At 42.5% G+C, this 17,676-nt stretch overlaps 1 protein-coding gene across 5 annotated transcripts in view; it reads right to left on the reverse strand.

Moving 5' to 3' along the window:
* LOC147137210 (single-stranded DNA-binding protein 3) overlaps positions 1-17,676 on the reverse strand; it is a 40,041-nt gene that overhangs the window by 21,304 nt on the left and 1,061 nt on the right. For all 5 annotated transcript variants that reach the window (XM_086049712.1, XM_086049711.1, XM_086049710.1 and 2 more), the window contains exons 2-4: positions 8,185-8,257; positions 6,170-6,231; positions 2,138-2,222 (exon numbers count right to left, since the gene is read on the reverse strand). In XM_086049712.1, coding sequence (XP_085905838.1) covers positions 2,138-2,222; positions 6,170-6,231; positions 8,185-8,257 — 220 coding nt within the window. The remainder of the gene's footprint in view (positions 1-2,137; positions 2,223-6,169; positions 6,232-8,184; positions 8,258-17,676) is intronic.

The raw sequence follows: 17,676 nt of genomic DNA on the forward strand, positions 1-17,676 counted from the left end.
CCAAAATTAAACCAGGGCTGTCTCCTTGGCTTCGTCAGTGTTAGATACAGACAGTGAGCGACCATGTCGGACAGTCACGCACGCACGCGGGGTCGGAAGACCCTCCGCCCCCGCCCCCTCGTGCAGGCTGCTTGCCAAAAATGCCCCAAGTCATTCAATTACACGCACACAATCACAACATACCACACACACACACACACACACACAGACACAACAAACATACATCAACCACACGACGACACGTTCAAATCAATCACACACAAAATCACTCGCACACACGCGCCTCGCGATACAAACCTACACACCATCACAGGCATAAACAACCACAATATCACACACACAGAAAAGAAAAATCACACACACGTACGCAAACTCTGTCACACGTCACACACAATGACATACACAATCACACTTTCACACAGTCAGACACACACTCGCATTTACTTCACACGCAACCACAAAACTCGAATGGCCCAACAAACAATCACAATATCTCGCATGCACACACAATCGTACGCACAATTGCGCACACCTAAAATACCTATCGCGCTCTCTCTCACACACACACACACACACACACACGCACGCCAACATACACACCCATATATACAACCCACACACACCTACACCATCACAATACACATCGATGACAGATACAAACAATCGTAACATGCACAATCACACATTATCACATCACAAAAATCACCAAAATAAATCACAACTACACAAAGACCCACACGCACGCACAGAATCACAAAATATTGCACACACAAAACACACACAATAAGACAATGACACAACATTGCACATGTACCGTACACACAACACACAATCACAATCACACACATACACACCCAAAATCACACACACGATTCACAATACAAATTTACACACCCACACAATCAATCACAACATCACACGTACAATCGCAACATACCACACACAGAATCTCTCACACACACACACACACGGATCCCTGGTTTAACTTCAACCCAGTGCTGGGATTACGGGATTAGAACTCTATTCCATTATTTCCCCGCACTACGTCGAACACACGCGCACACACGCTTACCCCCCCCCCACACACTCACACACACGGTCACACGCACAGTCTTCACCAGAGGGTAGCCGTCATAACGCATGACGTTTACGCAGCAGACGATACAGTTAGAGTGGCTTCCTCGCGCTTCCCAATCACAAGACGTCGCCTCGGGACACCTTTAGCAGACCGCGCTTTGCTTCTGGGATTCTATGGAGGGCTTTCTGTGGTTCCGCCACGTAGCGAATGATGCCGAGTCACTGATTCTGCACTCTTTCTACCATGTTTGTAGTGTGGCAACGCCTGGATTGTATAATAAGGTTGAACTTTGAACTTCTCAGGTGATTAGTAAAACCTAAAAGCTTCTCTGGGGTCAAAAATTGAATTGACAGGGAAAAGATGCCTTTCTAAAATGCTCAGAAGTTAGGAGTTCAACCAAAAAGATGTTCCAGTTGTTCTTGATCCTCCGGGTATTTTAATGAAAATGTCACACACGTATTGTTAAAGCGAAGTCAACCCGAATATATTTTTTTTCCAAGAATATGTTCTATGCGAGCCCACTAGTTGAAACAAGGCATTCGGATAAATATTGCGTTTGTAGAATAAGAGCTAACCCACACGTTTTTAGCTATCTCAGGGGGCGGCCATTTTGTCACTTCTGTCGACTGAAAACGACATCGCAACTGCTCAGGGCTCGGGGTAACGACCAATCACGGCTCAGCCAATCATGGCTGACCTGTTTTCTGAAGCTGGGCTGTGATTGGTCGTTGCCTGAGCAGCTGTGATGTCATTTTCAGTCGTCGGAAGTGACAAAATGGCCGCCCCCTGAGATGGCTAAAAAGGGATGCATTTTGCTGCTTAACTCATTCAACTCGTGGGCCTGCATAGAACATATTCTTGAAAAAAATATCTTTGGATTCCCCCCCCCCCCCCCCCTCTTTAAGACAGTTGGGAAGTGTTTTAAATTGTGAAAATAAAGGCATAATGTGTCTCCCTTTGAAATGTCGATCATCAAATGTCTAATTCGTTTTGGAAATACATTGGCTCAAGCTTGAGTCTAGGTGAGAAAATAAGGTGGAGTGAGAGCGCGTCACTTACGTAGTCATGGAAGGCCTTGGCCTCACTGGAGTGCTCGCACGTCTCCCGTCGGTCTGGAGCGGCACAATATAAGTCCCAGAATACACTGAAAAGGCAAGGACAGGGGGAAGTTAAACGTCACGTAAAGTGAATACAAATATGTCTTCTAAATTTGACGTCGCAGAGAATAGCGTGATTAACAATCCGGCAGAATTTGAAGGACTGAAAGAAAAAAAAGGAAAAAAAAAGGAAAATCACCCATTATAAAACGAGACTTCAAAATCGTGAAAAATCAAGCCACTGTCAACGCTCTCAAATGCTGTGGGTGCATTGAAATCAAAGCGCAAAGTTGTGTCTCGGAAACGTACTGATGCAGTCAGTGAATGAGGCGCTTGATCATTCCTGACAGCTTCTCAGAGTATCCGCACTCTCCTCATATTTCCCTTCTTCTAGCCGTCCGCTACTTCTTTGACAAAAGCACCATGTTTTTGTGGTTCGATAAAAAGCACTACAGTACAGAAAATTGTAATTGGAACCTCAAAACCTAACTAAACGGTCGCAGTTTTTGGGTTGTAGCGCGTCCGTCGACGTGAAGCATTAAATGCGAAGAGTTGCCGACAGTACGTTTTTAGAGGTTGTCCACTCGAGTCGCTTTTGCCGCTCAAGTTCTCATATAGTACAGTACAAAGAAAGTAAAGAGTTGAAGCACAAGCTGCTAATCATAGGCTGCGTTCAGAAATCAATTAAAGCGCAGTGCGCTTTGCCTCCGGCAGTAGATGACAACAAAACGTCCGCCTAATAACTACCGTACGCTAAAGTTTTTCTTCGTAGCTTAAAATGGCTTACCTTTACCAGAATCCTGCGTTGTAATGTAGCCAAAAAGGTACAATCCCGGTGAATTAATGCACCTTTTGGCAATGTGAATCCCTGTAGTGGGAACCGAAAGCTAGTTTTCATGACTACCATTCTCGTTCTTCTAAATGGAAGACGAAGAAGGAGAACTTTCGCCGGAATGATTTACATTGCCGGTATTTATTCTTCATTTTACAAGTTATATTTACTAAGTGTAACAAGTGTTTAGGATGGTGGAAAGGATGCCACCACAATCATCCTCTCACGCACTACAAATACACTTGTCTTCGCGGACACGCCAGCTTGACCGGGCAGAGAACTTAGCCAAACGTAGGAAATGGCCCGGGGTATAAGTACAGCGACAACACAATCTGGCCAAGTGTCTAAGACGTCCTAAAAAGGATCAGTCTTGGCGTATCGACTGCGAGTGAGCGCGCTAGGAAGCGGGTGGAAAAAACACCGATCCAATCAGGCGACAACCTCGCCGCCACCCCGACAAGTCCCGCTAACCGCAGACGGCGATGCCCAACCCGCATGAACTCATGGATGTTTTGATCCGAAAAAGTCAACTAATTATCCGACTCGGCCTCCCTCTACCTTGAGGTCAGAGTGCACTGGGGGCGCCCTGCTGGCATGCATATCAATGCTGAAGGATGCTAAGAACCAGCTTTGCTCACAGGAGCTAAAAATGTAGCAAGACCAAAGACAAAGCGAAACTGCAAGAACAGGCCCTCGCATCCCTTTTTATAGGAGAAGTCAACGCAAACATTTTTTTTTTTCCAAGAATAATGTTTTGTGCAAGCCCACTAGTTGAAACAGAGCATTCTGATAAATATTGCGTTTGTGGAATAAGTGTTGATCCACTCGATTTTAGCCATCTCTGGGGGGCGGCCATTTTGTCTTCTGTCGACTGGAAATGACATCGCAACTGCCCACAACGACCAATCACGGCTCAAACTCAGAAAACAGGTCAGCTGTGATTGGTCGTTGTGAGCAGTTGCGATGTCGTTTTCAGTCGACAGAAGACAAAATGGCCGCCCCCAGAGATAGCTAAAAACTCTGCATTTTGCTGCTTCATTTATATTCCGCAAACGCAAAATTAATCAGAATGCCGTGTTTCAACTGGTGGGCCTGTTGGGAACATATTCGTGAAAAAAAAAAAATGTTTGGGTTGACTTCCTCTTTAAATGCGAAGTCTCAAAATGCTCATCAAACTTCAAAGCTACGTCTCTGACCATATCTGATGGCATTGGCAAAAACAATATATATATCATAATTATATTTACATTTTACGCATGCTCAATGGGAGGATTGACCATGAAATCCTATTTCTTTTTTTCACGTTAACCCGGGTTGTAACCTCTCTGAATTATTATTCTGTCCATCCTCTTAGTAGCTATTAAAAACACGTCCTTGGGTTTTCATATTGCTGATGGTGCTGCGCCAGCCCCGGCGTTCATTCTTATTACTCAGCACAATCGGCCCCCGAGGTTAAAAGTTACACTACTGTAATTTTCCCCCCTGAAAACCCCATTTTAAGGCTATGCACAGTCTATAATTTTACATGAAACATTTGCTCTATTGTTACAATTTACTCACGCAGTTTCCAGCCAGTCAAAATGTGCTTTTAAGCAACCTCGCTTGTAAGTCATAAAACGTCTTCTCTGAATTCAGTACAGAATTAATATTAGCCGCTCCTTGCAAAGGACAAAGTGTATGTGACTGTGAATGCAGTATGTTGTCTGGCTACATTTTGTAGGTGAACCATTTGAGTTCAATATGTAGCTGAAAGTGTTAGCGCCACAACATACAGTAGATGCTAATTAGCATTAAGCTAGCGGGACCTTTCTTAAGGCACTTGTTTTTAAACGCACACAATGTAGTTTTCTTTGTTTGATGTTTTTGACAGTATTCCTCAACTGGGAGGTTTTTATTCTTCTTATTATATTAATTTAGATGACCATAATTTATGGAGAATATCAAACTCATGTATATTAACAATATTGACAAACAAATACATACATTTGATGTTTACTTTTTAAATCCAAACAAATGATCAATTTTTTATTTCATGGCCACAACGGAATGGTTAAAAGTTTTTACGGATTCCTAAAGCAACGGCCGGGCAAAAAGGCCGTTAAACCTAAATGCGCGTTAAACTGTCAATAAAAGGAATTTTTAGCATTCACTGCCAATCGCATTGACTCAACAGTCCGAGCTAATATATGCGCGTGTAAAACAGCTTCGCTTTTAATTGAGCGAGCTAATTTATCGCGGCCCTCTGGGTCCGGTTCAGACTCTTACTCTGGGCTACGTCCAAGTCTCGGCAGTGTCGTCGTGCATGTCGTCCTAGGTGAGCTCGGATTAGGCTTGATTTAAATCCGTGGCTCGGAACAATCTTCTTAAGGTGAAGAGTTTAATGTCATCGAGTGGGGTTGAATGTAAGCGGCCACTGGTCTTTTTTGATCCCCTTAGGATGCAGCCCATATGCTGTTAATAACATGTCGCGGTGAAAGAACATCTGATGAGCGCACTTATACTGTACATCTTCTATTGGTCCTGAAGAAAACAAGCAAGACGGCTGGATTTTCAGGGTTATAAGTGCACACGACCCCCGCGGTCAAACCTTAGCCAGGGGCAGAAATGACAGTGACAAGGGGTTTGAGGGCGAGGGGGAGAAACTGTGGACGAGTGGCACAAAAGGAGCCTGGAATGCAACGGGATAATCTGCTAAGAATCCTTTTGCTGTGTGAACAAAAGGAGAAAAGTGTGTGTGTGGTTGGGGGGGGGGGGGGGCACAAAAGGGTGAGAAGGGGGAGGCCATCCATTTTCCCAACCATCTGGATCCATTGTTTCAGGAACCGGGAGGCGAAAGAAAGATGCAACCCTGGAGGAGGGGAGTGGACGGAGAGCGAAGGTGGGTGGGCGGGGTTTGGATATGGGGAGGGGGAATTCAGGGTCACACCCTCAGTGAGTCTGGTCAAGCTCGAGACTCTGGCACACCGCTGGTTAATTTTAAATCATATATCACAACCAAGGTTCTGTCATTGTAACCACCAAATTTCCTCTCTCTCTCTCTCTCTCTCTTTGTGAATAAAGTATGTGAATTTGTCTGATTTGATTTTTTTTTTTTATACATTTTTAAAGTGGAAGCGCTGCAATTAAGCGTAACAATTTAGTGGAACTCCTCGTGATACTCACCACCACCACGAATGGAGAAATCCAGGAGGCTCCCCTAACGTGATGTTCTTCTCCCATCGTATCTAGGAAAGGAAGAAGACAGACTCACAGTCACTACCACGAGGTTTCCTTGGCATACAGGAGCTAAGAACCACTTGGGTACGACAGAGCCATGTCTACACTTAAGTCTCCCCGTTCTGTTCTGTTCTTTGTCGTGCGGTTCGGAACAGATAACCCTGATCCGCTCCTGATAGAATTCCGTTAAGTACTGTTTAGAGATGAACCGATATGATTGTCCAGGGCCGATACCGATTATTAGTGGTCAATGAGGCCGATAACCGATATTTGGAGCCGATATTCATTTTCAGTGAAAAGGCAAATATTGGCATCGAAATCTAAAGAACTTAACTTTGTTGTAACGTCCTTAAGCATGTTTAATGAACAATGTTTCAGGTTTGCATAAATGGTGATGTTTTAAAAATCATTATTACAAGACATTTTTGACAGTATACATCTCTGTTATAAAATTCTAACAAAAGGTTCAGGGAGCACCCAGGATTGTCAGCATGTCTTAAAAAGCATAAAGGGAAAAACGTAAACAATAGCGCCATGTAGTTTTCAACAAAGTTCGAAATTTCAAAATGTTAAACTTTCACATATCTTTGTTTTGATTTACACAGTTTTAAATTGATTTATTATCGGCCAGCAGAGTTTTAAAAAAAGCCGATGCCGATATTCGTCGAAAAGCCAAATATCGCTGCCGATAATCGGCCTGGCCGATAATCGGTCAATGCGTATTTTAAATCCCAATATCTACTGTACATATTTTAAGTGGCTGCCTTGATCGTCATGCTTGCACGATTTTTATCCGGGTGAGACCACATGCTTCACTATTTCATCCACGGGTAGGTGGTCTACATAGATTATGAAATTTTGTTAGGTATCGTTTTAAAACTGCCGTTTCTGGCGGGCCACCGCAACTTTGCTCAATGTCGGCTTGAATGTTGGACATTAAATCACGCCTTGTGGTCGCTGGTCAAGCCAACGGAAAAGCCTCAATGGCTACATGATTTGATACCAGGGCCAAAAGAGCACTACCTCTGCCGTTGGTATCACAATGTAAAGATTCCAAAATGTCATATGGGCGAAATTTTGAAACACTTTTGACATAGGACACAAAAAAAGAGAGAAAAAAACAACAACATTTCCCACCAGTGACACTTGGAGGCTTGCCTGTCTCCATCCATCTGACTGCCCCAAGTTACTGAGGCTTTGTTTGAAATTGATAAATTGATAATACGACTCGAGAGGCCCGCATCGGGTGTTGCTGAGCTGACATCACACGCGGCGTTCACGCCAGGAAAGCACGACGTAACTTTATCGGGTGTCTTCATAAAAAATGCAGTTACGCATGGAGGAGGAGGAGGGAGGGAGGGAGGGAGCAAGATGAAAGAGACACTGAACATGGATGCCTTTTCCATCTGTTAATTAATGTGCATTGTCCTGAGAAAAAAATAAATAAATAAAAAAAAAATAATTCCAGCGGGTACTAGTTAGTTGGAAGGCCAACATGAGTCGCCCACAGATTTGATCTAAAAATAGCTGACCGGTGATGGGACACTGTGACTTACTAAGAAGTAAAACAGAAGAATGTTAAGATTTATTTATTGATTTAAACTTCACATGGTTAAATGTACCAAATATTCTATAAATATTTCAAAAAGGACATTTTAATATTGTGATATTTTTGCTCATGGTTATCATACAGTCAAAATCTAATATCGGCTCATGCCTAGTCAGCTCGCTCACCATCCTAATGAGAAAAAAAAGCACTATTGAAAATGGATGGATTGCCTCCTTTTAACTCATTCACTGCCATTCACGAATTTGCACGTCTTTTCACAGTCGAGCGATTAAATCTCAGGAATTTATTTATATATATATTTTTTCCCATTTTTTTCCCAAACGTTAGGGTAAAAGAGGGTCTGAAAATGTCTGGCACTGAATGAGTTAAGATTACTGGCAGAAAGTCTTACTTCAGACAGGAAGGTCTGTGCTGACTTCTGTGCTCCCACGTGTAGCAGGTACTCGTACACATACAACGCCAACCTGAAATGCAAACAGTAAGTTAAAGACAAAACGGGTTCAAGACAGAATTATTTCGTTTGCAGCAGTTTACAACCAAGAGATTAGATGTAATACAAAGCGAGGCGTTCCGCTGATCGCTTGTCAGCACTGAACAAAGTGTAAAACTTTCACAAAGAAACAGCCTGACTTGTCTGTGATTAAAATTTAGCACCCGGTGATTGTGACTCTTTAAATGAATAAACATTCAGAGGAAAACAATTAGTGGCTTTTTACTGGCTCTCTTGTAATACACGTCGTGACACATTTGTCAAATGGAGAATGACTTTTTACTGTTTATTCCTTTTGGTTAACTCTGTATTTTCCTCAGCGGTTCAAAAGGTACTAAACTTGAATCGCTGCTGACAGTCAAAGTCAAATGGACGCTGCTTTCAAGTTAAAAGTAGTTTTTCAGTATGAAACTTCTTAGGTTTGGCTTAAGGTTGGATTTGCGTGGTTCAAGTGACAATTAAAATTTTTGTGTTACGATTGGAATAAAGCTTCAAGACAAAGTGAATGAAAAGAAAAAAAATACGCATGGGATCAGATATCCTCAGATCCAAGTCAGGCTTCCTCCAATGTGCATGAAAGTCAGATGAATATCGGATATGTGCCATTTGCAAGTGCACCGTAAACGCACAGGTCAGGCGTACCCCGTCAACGTCAGCCTGACATCACTGAAACACGACGACAGGTGACGTATACGCACTCACGTCTGCCCAAAAAGCACAAATAAACATTTAAAAAAAAACATGCTGTAAATCCAAACTCCAGCAATTAAACGTGGTCTAAATATGCCACGTTAGATGTTTGCGGCCTGATCTGGAGGTGACCCTCATTTAAATCAAGAGGGGGGGACGCACAAGCCGAGCAAAGACTATGTAAAGTTTATTATTTGTATTATTTATGTTTTATTCTTTGTCAAGTCAGACATATCGGATGTGTCACTTGTACGAATGTACATGGAAATAGAAAAAAAAAAAAAGTCAAGACATGGACCTAAAGCGCAAATCCAGCGCCATCAACATACAGTACACAATAAAAATGCTTCATTTTCCATATTGTAAATGAAAACTGGGTGAAATGTGCCCTTTGAACCATAATCTGTGAGCGGTAATCCACTAAATATTGACTGGAATGGTTAGCAAAGGAATTAATAATGACATAAAAACAATGTTTATTGGGATTCTTTTCAGTTTTGGACACTTATGAATCATTAAACACGCGGCCAGGTCAAACTGACCCTGGAGCATTATTGCTGTCCTAGCCACATGGCTAATCGGCTAATAATCAACCGATTCCGGCAGTGAACACAATAATGGAGGTCAGTAAGAACAACCCGGGAAGTAAAAGTGGCATTAACATTTTGTTATAAAGCAAGGGGACACACCTAGTCTATTAACAGACACCGGAATCGTGCTGAGAAGTAGGGAAAACCCCCTATTGACCTGACATTGTGCTCCCCGACTCCCTCGCTTAGTCGTGTTTAATAGGCCATTAATGGACCATCAATCGAGCGGCGGCGCGGATATGACAGTGCGCTCTGGCTAGAAAGACCTCTTGACAGGACAATCCCGCACTAATGAGAGGGACAGTAAGTAGCCTGCTGTCGATCATCGGTCGGTTAATGAAACGCGGTCTCGTGATAATCTGTATGCCAAGCGTTGCTTTGATGCCGAGTCGGCTATTGGAAGTTTACACAGAGCTCCAGACGGCCCCTAAATGGTGGCATTTTGCTCCTAAAATTTGAAAGTCAATTTCTCATCTACCTGTGTGACCACTAAATGAGCAGATTTTTTTTTTTTTAAATGTCCTTTCTTGACATATTGACAAACTTCTGCTCCACACTGGCCCATGTATCAGTAATATAGTCAAAATGAGCGGAGTGAACATTTACTTCACAAGTCGTAAGTGCCGCTAAATTTTCGACTTGCGGCCCTAAAATCTGGAGTTATGGGCCACTGTGCGTCTAGTAAAAAAAAAAAAAAAAGTTTGTCTGGAGCCCTGTTACAGCCTCGGACTTGAATATGCTGCCAAGTTTACCAGAGTAGCCCCTTTCATATGGCCTGTGAAAGTTGACATCTTTCTGATTTTGTAAAGCAGTGTCACTGTTCTGTCTAAAAAAAGGGAGCGAGGCTTAAGGCTGAACGATTTTTTAAAATGTCAAAAAAAAAAAAAAAAAAAAAAAAAAAATCTCCCTCAATATTGCGAATCATACAAATCATGGGTTAAGAAAATGCTTATGATTCTTATGCGCTGAGTACCTGGGTCGACAATCAAGCCGGCCGCACCAACACTTGTTCATGCTATACATGACGATAATACACGGTAAGAAGACCAACTTCAAAATAAACATTAGCCTAATTATGACTACATGCACATCAGTGCCTTTGTCTGCTTTTATTTTGAAGTTGTTCCCGGCTGTCTTGACCCGTCTTCCCGACTGTAGTTGGTGCCAGTAAATATTGCCGTCACAAACATTCGCCACCAACATCAGCACAACGTCATCCTCAAATCATGCTCAATCGCTAATTGAGGGTGCTGAAAAAAAAAAACAACCTCCAATTAATTACGCTGACATTAAATTTATGGTGCCTGTTGCCAGGATTAGCGTCTAGTGGCTAGCAGCTAGCCGGCTACGCGAGTGCCCCAAATCAGTGGGCGAGAGCCGTCTGACAATCTTTTTACAGGCAGTTTAATCGGCAAAAATGACTCTGCACACTTTTGCTGACAGCCTGGCAGAATTGCAGTTCAAACTCATCGATTTGTTAAGAAAAACCGGTTCATTCAATTGTGCTTTTTTTCGCCGTCAAAATCACTACTCGTGGTGCCGAAGTCACTTTGTCCCATACACACTCATGTTTCCAGAGAAGAAAATACAGCTGCTATGCACAGTTTAAATTCAAGTTAAAAATGTTGATTATCTAAATTGGCTGCTCATTATTAAATGGAATGTGTTGTTTTCCCTTTTGTATTCATATTTTTCTTTAATCCAGCAAAAATATAAAGTTTTATTTTTATCAAAATACTCCATTATTCAATAGCATTTTCAGTAGGATATCCAAATACCAAAATATATGATAGCTGCAGCCCTAAAAAATACCTTATGTTAACGTCCACTAACAACTCGGACTAAACTTAGCACCTAAAAAAAATAAAATAAAATCTTCTCTCAGTCCAGAATGCATTACTTCATCATAAAGCGAATGGTATCCCAGATATTTGTGAATAGTGGACCACGTCTGTGCGGCAATAACTGTAGTATCAGAGGCTTATGTTATCCAACACCAACTTAGGTAGAGTGGCCGGATCAACGCCTAGCCAAACAGATTTTTTTTACTCCCAACTTGTAAAGGGGTAGGCGTTCAGTGGGTGGACAGAAAAAAAACATTACAAAGAGGAACCTCAAGAAATGTAACATCAACTACAGCCACTGGGAGGAATTAGCAATGGACAGACCTCTCTGGAGATCCACTGTTAGAGAAGAAATCGCCACTTTTGAAAGTAACAGATCCATTGATTTGGAAGAGAAACGGAGGCCGAGAAAAGAGCGTCAACAACGCCAACAAGCCTGCCTTCCCTTTTTAAGCTTTAACCTGTGTTCACAATATTTTCCGTTATAAGTAAGCACTGAATAATAAATTATGAGGCAGATTTTGTTTAATTTTTTTTATTTCTTCTTTTTTTGCAGCTTCCACAGTTGAAACATGTCCCCGCTGGTGTGCACTGCCTCCACTAACAATATGACAGTGAAAAGAGAGGCACTAGAGTTTTCAAATGTCAACATTTTCCACTTTTTTCAGACCGATACCAGTATGACTACTCAACTCTTGAGAAGTCACCGATACCAAGTATCAATACCACTAGTACATTTAACACATGAAATTTCCCCGTCAAAAAATGACAGATAATTTTAAAGAAAGACATATAAATCCCAATATTACATTTTCCTTAAAATTGTATGAGATTAATAGCAATTTTCTATTCTTTAATTCTTCAAAATTTCTACTTTCTGAAAAAAATATGTAATTATTTCTAGGGAAGTTGATGCAAGATAATGCTGTAAGTTTTTTTTTGGCATCAGAAGAAATAAAAGCACTCGCAGAATGAAAATGAAACAAAGAGTAACCCCTATTTTGTATCATGTCATTAATGGTTCCTTGTTCTATAAACAAAAGTGAAAACAATTGAAAAGCCTTCTCACCAAGTTCTACTTAAAACCAAGTTACAATTAAGTGTTGGCTGTAAAATGCATCAGCCTCAGGTGACGACAAGGGCAACCGCACGCACACACACACAAAAAAAGGATGTATTGTGTTCGGTTCACCACAACAAACAGCGCACGACTCGAAAGCGCCGATGATTAAGGTAAAGGTTGAGCTAGCCGCACTTTGATGACAATCACCGCCAATGAGTCATCCGCTTTGGCCTCCAGCGCTGATCATAAATTATGCCGAGATGCTATTTTGGCAGGTTGTTTCTCAGGGACGGGATGAATTAAAACTTCTCCTGTTCAAGGAACACTGAAGCGCCTGCTCATCTGCGTTCACGGCAACCAAACATGTTTTTCCCACTGTGACGCAAGCCTCCCACGTTAGACGGGTTCTTCGAGATGTCTCAAAAGCTCGCCACCAAAGCGGTAGAGTGGAGTTTATCGGCAATAAACCTGACAACTTACTACAATGGAAACAGAAACTAATTTGGAATCACCTGGAATCAACTTCAAAACTCTTCAACCAGTTTCAAACTTTTGTATGTTTACATACAGTACAATACTATTGTACTGGTGTTTGAAGGCCATCAAAAAAGTGCTAAACAAGTTTCTACTGTATTTGGTGTTTTTAGGCCGTGAAAAAAACAAAACAATTTCAATTTTAATGGATAATCAACTTCAACAGATACCCCCCAACACCCCCCCCCCCCCGCCCACGGCCACCAAAATGTTAAAATTAGGTTAAAATGAGATGATTTGGACTACTTTGAGTTTAAACGATGGCGCTAAATGATTCATTGACAGTTGAAATTGTTGTCAATTAATTTGACAATCAATTAGTTGTCGAACGATTAACTGTTGCGCTGGTGCTTTTAATTGGGCGCACATCGTTTCAACTGGCTAAATGTGGCTCACGTTTAGCCTCATAACCACACATGGTGTGGCTAACATCATGTAAATGTGGCTAAGAGCTTTTTATACTATTTAGCCAAATTGGCTAACAATTTTCAGGATCCACTGCCAATCCTGAAGACTTTATTTTGAACAAGCAGATTTCTTAGCCTTTAATCGGTTAGCTTAATACTAACACTTAACTCATTCACTGCCATTGACAAATGTATTTGTCTTCTCACAGTCCAGCCATTCAATCCCAGGAACTTATTTCTATTTTTTTTTTTTCGAATTGTTTAGGGTAAAAGAGGGTCTGAAAATGTCTGGCAGCGAATGAGCTAACGGTAAACGCATATATAACCCTTTAAGTAACTGATACTTGAACACAAAAGCGTAGTCAAGGAAAGAAATGAACTCATATCTCAAGGCACCGTGTCTGTGATTCTAACGCAAATTAGTCATGAAAAAAAAAAAGACCAAGAGACCAAGACTGCAGTACTGTTGACAACCTCTCACACACACGCGAGCTTGCGCCCGGACGCGCACACAAAGTCTCTCTCTCTCTCTCGCTCTCACACACGCACGCATACTTGACCACACGGCCGCAGGAATCTGACCACTTTCCTTAGAGCTCCTAGCAATTTGTAGGTCACAAAGCTGCTAGTGACCGCTGGTGTAGAGTGTAAGACACTGTCACTTGCAGGTCACTACCATTTTGGGCCACACACACACACACGCACACACAAACACAAAAAGTGCTTAACTGTGCATAAACTCTTCCCCTCATCGAGGATTTAAACTACAGCAAAGCTGGGAAAAAAAAAAAAAAAAAAAAAAAATGGGCCATTTCATTCATGTTTACATGGTGGATGAGAGTCCTTCTATGAAATTTTTACGGGCTGTGTGCATGTGTGGGCGTGAGTTTATTTTTGTTATTTCTAACCAGATTTTTTTTTTAAATACGCGTTTAGTTTTTTTTTTTGTGTAATGTGTAAAAACACGCAAGGAATTTGTCTCCAGAAGTCTGAGCCACGTTAGCTTTAAACATATTTGCACGAACAATTTTTATTGATTACTTGATTGACAAGTGAAGGTTGAGCAGTGAATGACATCATGCATAAATAATGTTTTGCCAGCAACTTCACTCAATGTTGCTTATATGCTGCGCACGTTTATACCATAAATCTAAACATAAATTCATCAGCAATCCATTTCTTTGTTGTTGCAAACTAATAGACCAAAAAAACAAGTTATTTTATACATTTTTAAATTACTTGTCTTATTAATCTGTTATTGGATACCCCCCCGCAAATATCGTGACCAAAGGAATCCATATCGGTTGGGCCCTACAAACATGAGTTTGAAATGTTTTAAATGGCGTCAGTGGCTGATTTCATGTCAAACAGAATCAAGTAAACAGAAAAAGGAGCCTTCTTTTTATTGTCCTCTGGCAAAAGGGGGCAGTGAGTGAAGATGTTGTTAGCGTTAGCCTCGGGTTAGCTTGCGTGAGAGCGCAAATTCTTCCCCGCGCTACCCCGTGACCGCCACACCTAGCGCGCGGCCCAGGACGCGTCTTTGACAATAGCGGCGGCCTTCTTTCAACACGGATGAGGCCGCCCCACCGTGTCTTGCTCCACTCGCCTGAGAGAAGCTGCTCGGGTCCGTTGTCAATAATTCAACACGGGGCACTGGAGAAGAAGCGCGAGCGGCAAAAGAGGGACGGGGAAACGGGAAGCGAGTGATGGCTTCGATGGCGCGGCAATACGGCGGTTCCTCCAAATGCCTTAAAACCTGGTAAAAATTTCAAAAAAAATATGCCTTGAATCTCTTACAAATTTTAAACGTGAGACCATGCACAGACTGTTTCATTCGTACCACTTTTGCGCTTGCTGCACAGCTGTGAGACCATGCAGAGCTAGGGACTGTCTAATTCAGGGGTGTCAAAGTCAAACGGACGGAGGGCCAAATAAAAATATTTGCGACGAGCCGATGATAGGATGTTCATTGAAATGTTTTAAAATGTCCAGATTGGGGTCCTTCGCGCCTGCTGATGATGTCACACTTTATATTTCTGTAATATATTTCTTTGCCTCTGTTTGCCCCCCCCCCCTCTGGCTGTTGTGTTATTATGTTCGGAGTTACTAAATAAAAAAGAAAATAAAGTACATTACTGCTACTTTTGCGAGGCAGCTCGTACGTCACTTCCGCTTATGACCCGAGAAGACGCCGCTGCCCGTCTTGTGAAACAAGAACAGCGGAATTTAGAGTGGCAAGGTGTGAATGTGGGTGCTCCTGTCAGAAAACACAGGCCCGTATTCCACTTGACACGTCTATTTATTGTGGTCTGCATCAACCTAGCAACATCATACAATACATATCCATTAGTTAACAATATGCCTAAACATTACAATTCACCGTATTAAGCAATGAAACAGCCAAACAATTCATAAAAGACACATTCACACGTCTCATCACTAGAGTAGTTAGCATACTAGCCGAAATAACTAACTAGCGTTCATCATCGACGTGACGTCACTCACGAGAACATATCTAGGCGATCATGTACAGCAGTTACCTGACACGAACTGGAATGATTAAACTCACCTTTTCACATTTTACACAGAACAACAAACGTGGTGAAACACGGGAAATCTGCAACTACCGAGTTGGCTGGCACGAACAAACTACTAGCTAGCCGTGTCGAAGGAGGAAAAAGAAAAGAAACCACGTCTCTCGCGATCAAGACTTAGCGCTCGAGGAGCGTTCAATGCCTGCTCACAGTGTGGGACATCTCAGTACTACGTCGAAACTCAATGAATTTATCAAATGCCAACAACTACTAATAATAAAACAAGGTGAGATTTCCAACATGAAGTATTTCTTAATAAAGCGTGTTTTACTCTTTTCACCACAATCCGATTCTGAAAGCCACGAAACGGTGACGTGAAGTCTTCAGTCGGCAACGTGGGCGACCGAAGGACGATCCTCGCAAAAGTAGCAGGTAATGTTCGTTATAACAACAGCCAGGGGGTGGCAAACATAGATGCAAAGAAATATTATTATATTACAGAAACTGTGTAACGAATTGGGTTATCCGTGTTGTGGTCGAATTTGTGTCTTGCCAAGTTGTGTCGTTCCCGAGGTTAATGAATGCATCGTGCGGCTCGCTGGATGGGAGGGCATGCGAGCGAGAGCCGTTTGCTCTTTTTTGACTGAACGGTTGTCGGACTGCATTGGCGTCGGCTGCGGCCCACAGTAGCCGGGTGGACTAATTCAAAAAGTGATACTTAAACTACGTCCGTGTTCTTGGAAGTCGCTACAACATATTTTAAAGCGTGACGTCATCGGCAGGCGCCAAGGACCCGATCACATCTGCTGCGGGCCGGATCTAATCATAAAGCAATATCATCCCAGGGGCCGTAGAAAACATTCTCGCGGGCCGGATGTGGCCCGCGGGCCTTGACTTTGATATGGTTGGTCTAATCGGTACCGCCTTAAGCTTTCGCACTTGTTGCACGGCTGCGAGACTATGCTGAGGTAGAGACGGTGTCATTGGTGCCACGTGAAGCTTTCACACTTGCCGCACGGCTGTGAGACCATGCACAGTTCGAGACTGTTTCATTCGTACCACTTTTGCACTTGCTGCACAGCTGTGAGACTGCCTAATATCGCAGAACAACAACACAACACAACTTGGCAAGACACAAATTCGACCACGGGGTCATTGGTGCCACGTTAAGCTTTCGTACCCGCTGCACGGCTGCGAGACCGTGCAGGGTTAGAGACTATCTCGTTGGCGCCGCCTTAAGCTTTCGCCCACGCCGCATAGCTGGGACCCTGCTGACACAATGACGGTCTCATTCATGCCACCTTAGGGTTTCGCACTCGCTGCATGGCGGCTTTGAGAGCATGCCGGATAAGAGGACGGTTTCGTTTATGCCACCTGAAACTTTTGCACTTGCTACATGGCAGTGGGACCATGTTGAGTTGGTTATCGTCTTGGGCATGGCACCTTGAACTTCATGAAAATAAATGGCTAAAAACTTTTAGCGGCTGCTGCAGTACTTCACATTGCTGATTGATTTTTAACAGCTTAACTTTTTTGGGGGGACGGGGGGTCTCTTGTGAGACGGTTAATAATGTGACGTAAACAGTTAACACAGTTAATAACATTGTTATAGTTACAGTTGGTAATCTAGAACGAATGATTCCAAAGACAACAAGAAACATCGCTGAGAAAGTCCCGATTGTAGAGCTCGTCGAGCCGAGCCTGGCTCAGTGGTGCATGATGTGCCGGTGA

The sequence above is a fragment of the Filicampus tigris genome, chromosome 13 (assembly GCF_054856515.1).
Source record: "Filicampus tigris isolate MCC_2025a chromosome 13, RoL_Ftig_1.0, whole genome shotgun sequence".
Taxonomy (NCBI): Eukaryota; Metazoa; Chordata; class Actinopteri; order Syngnathiformes; family Syngnathidae; genus Filicampus; species Filicampus tigris.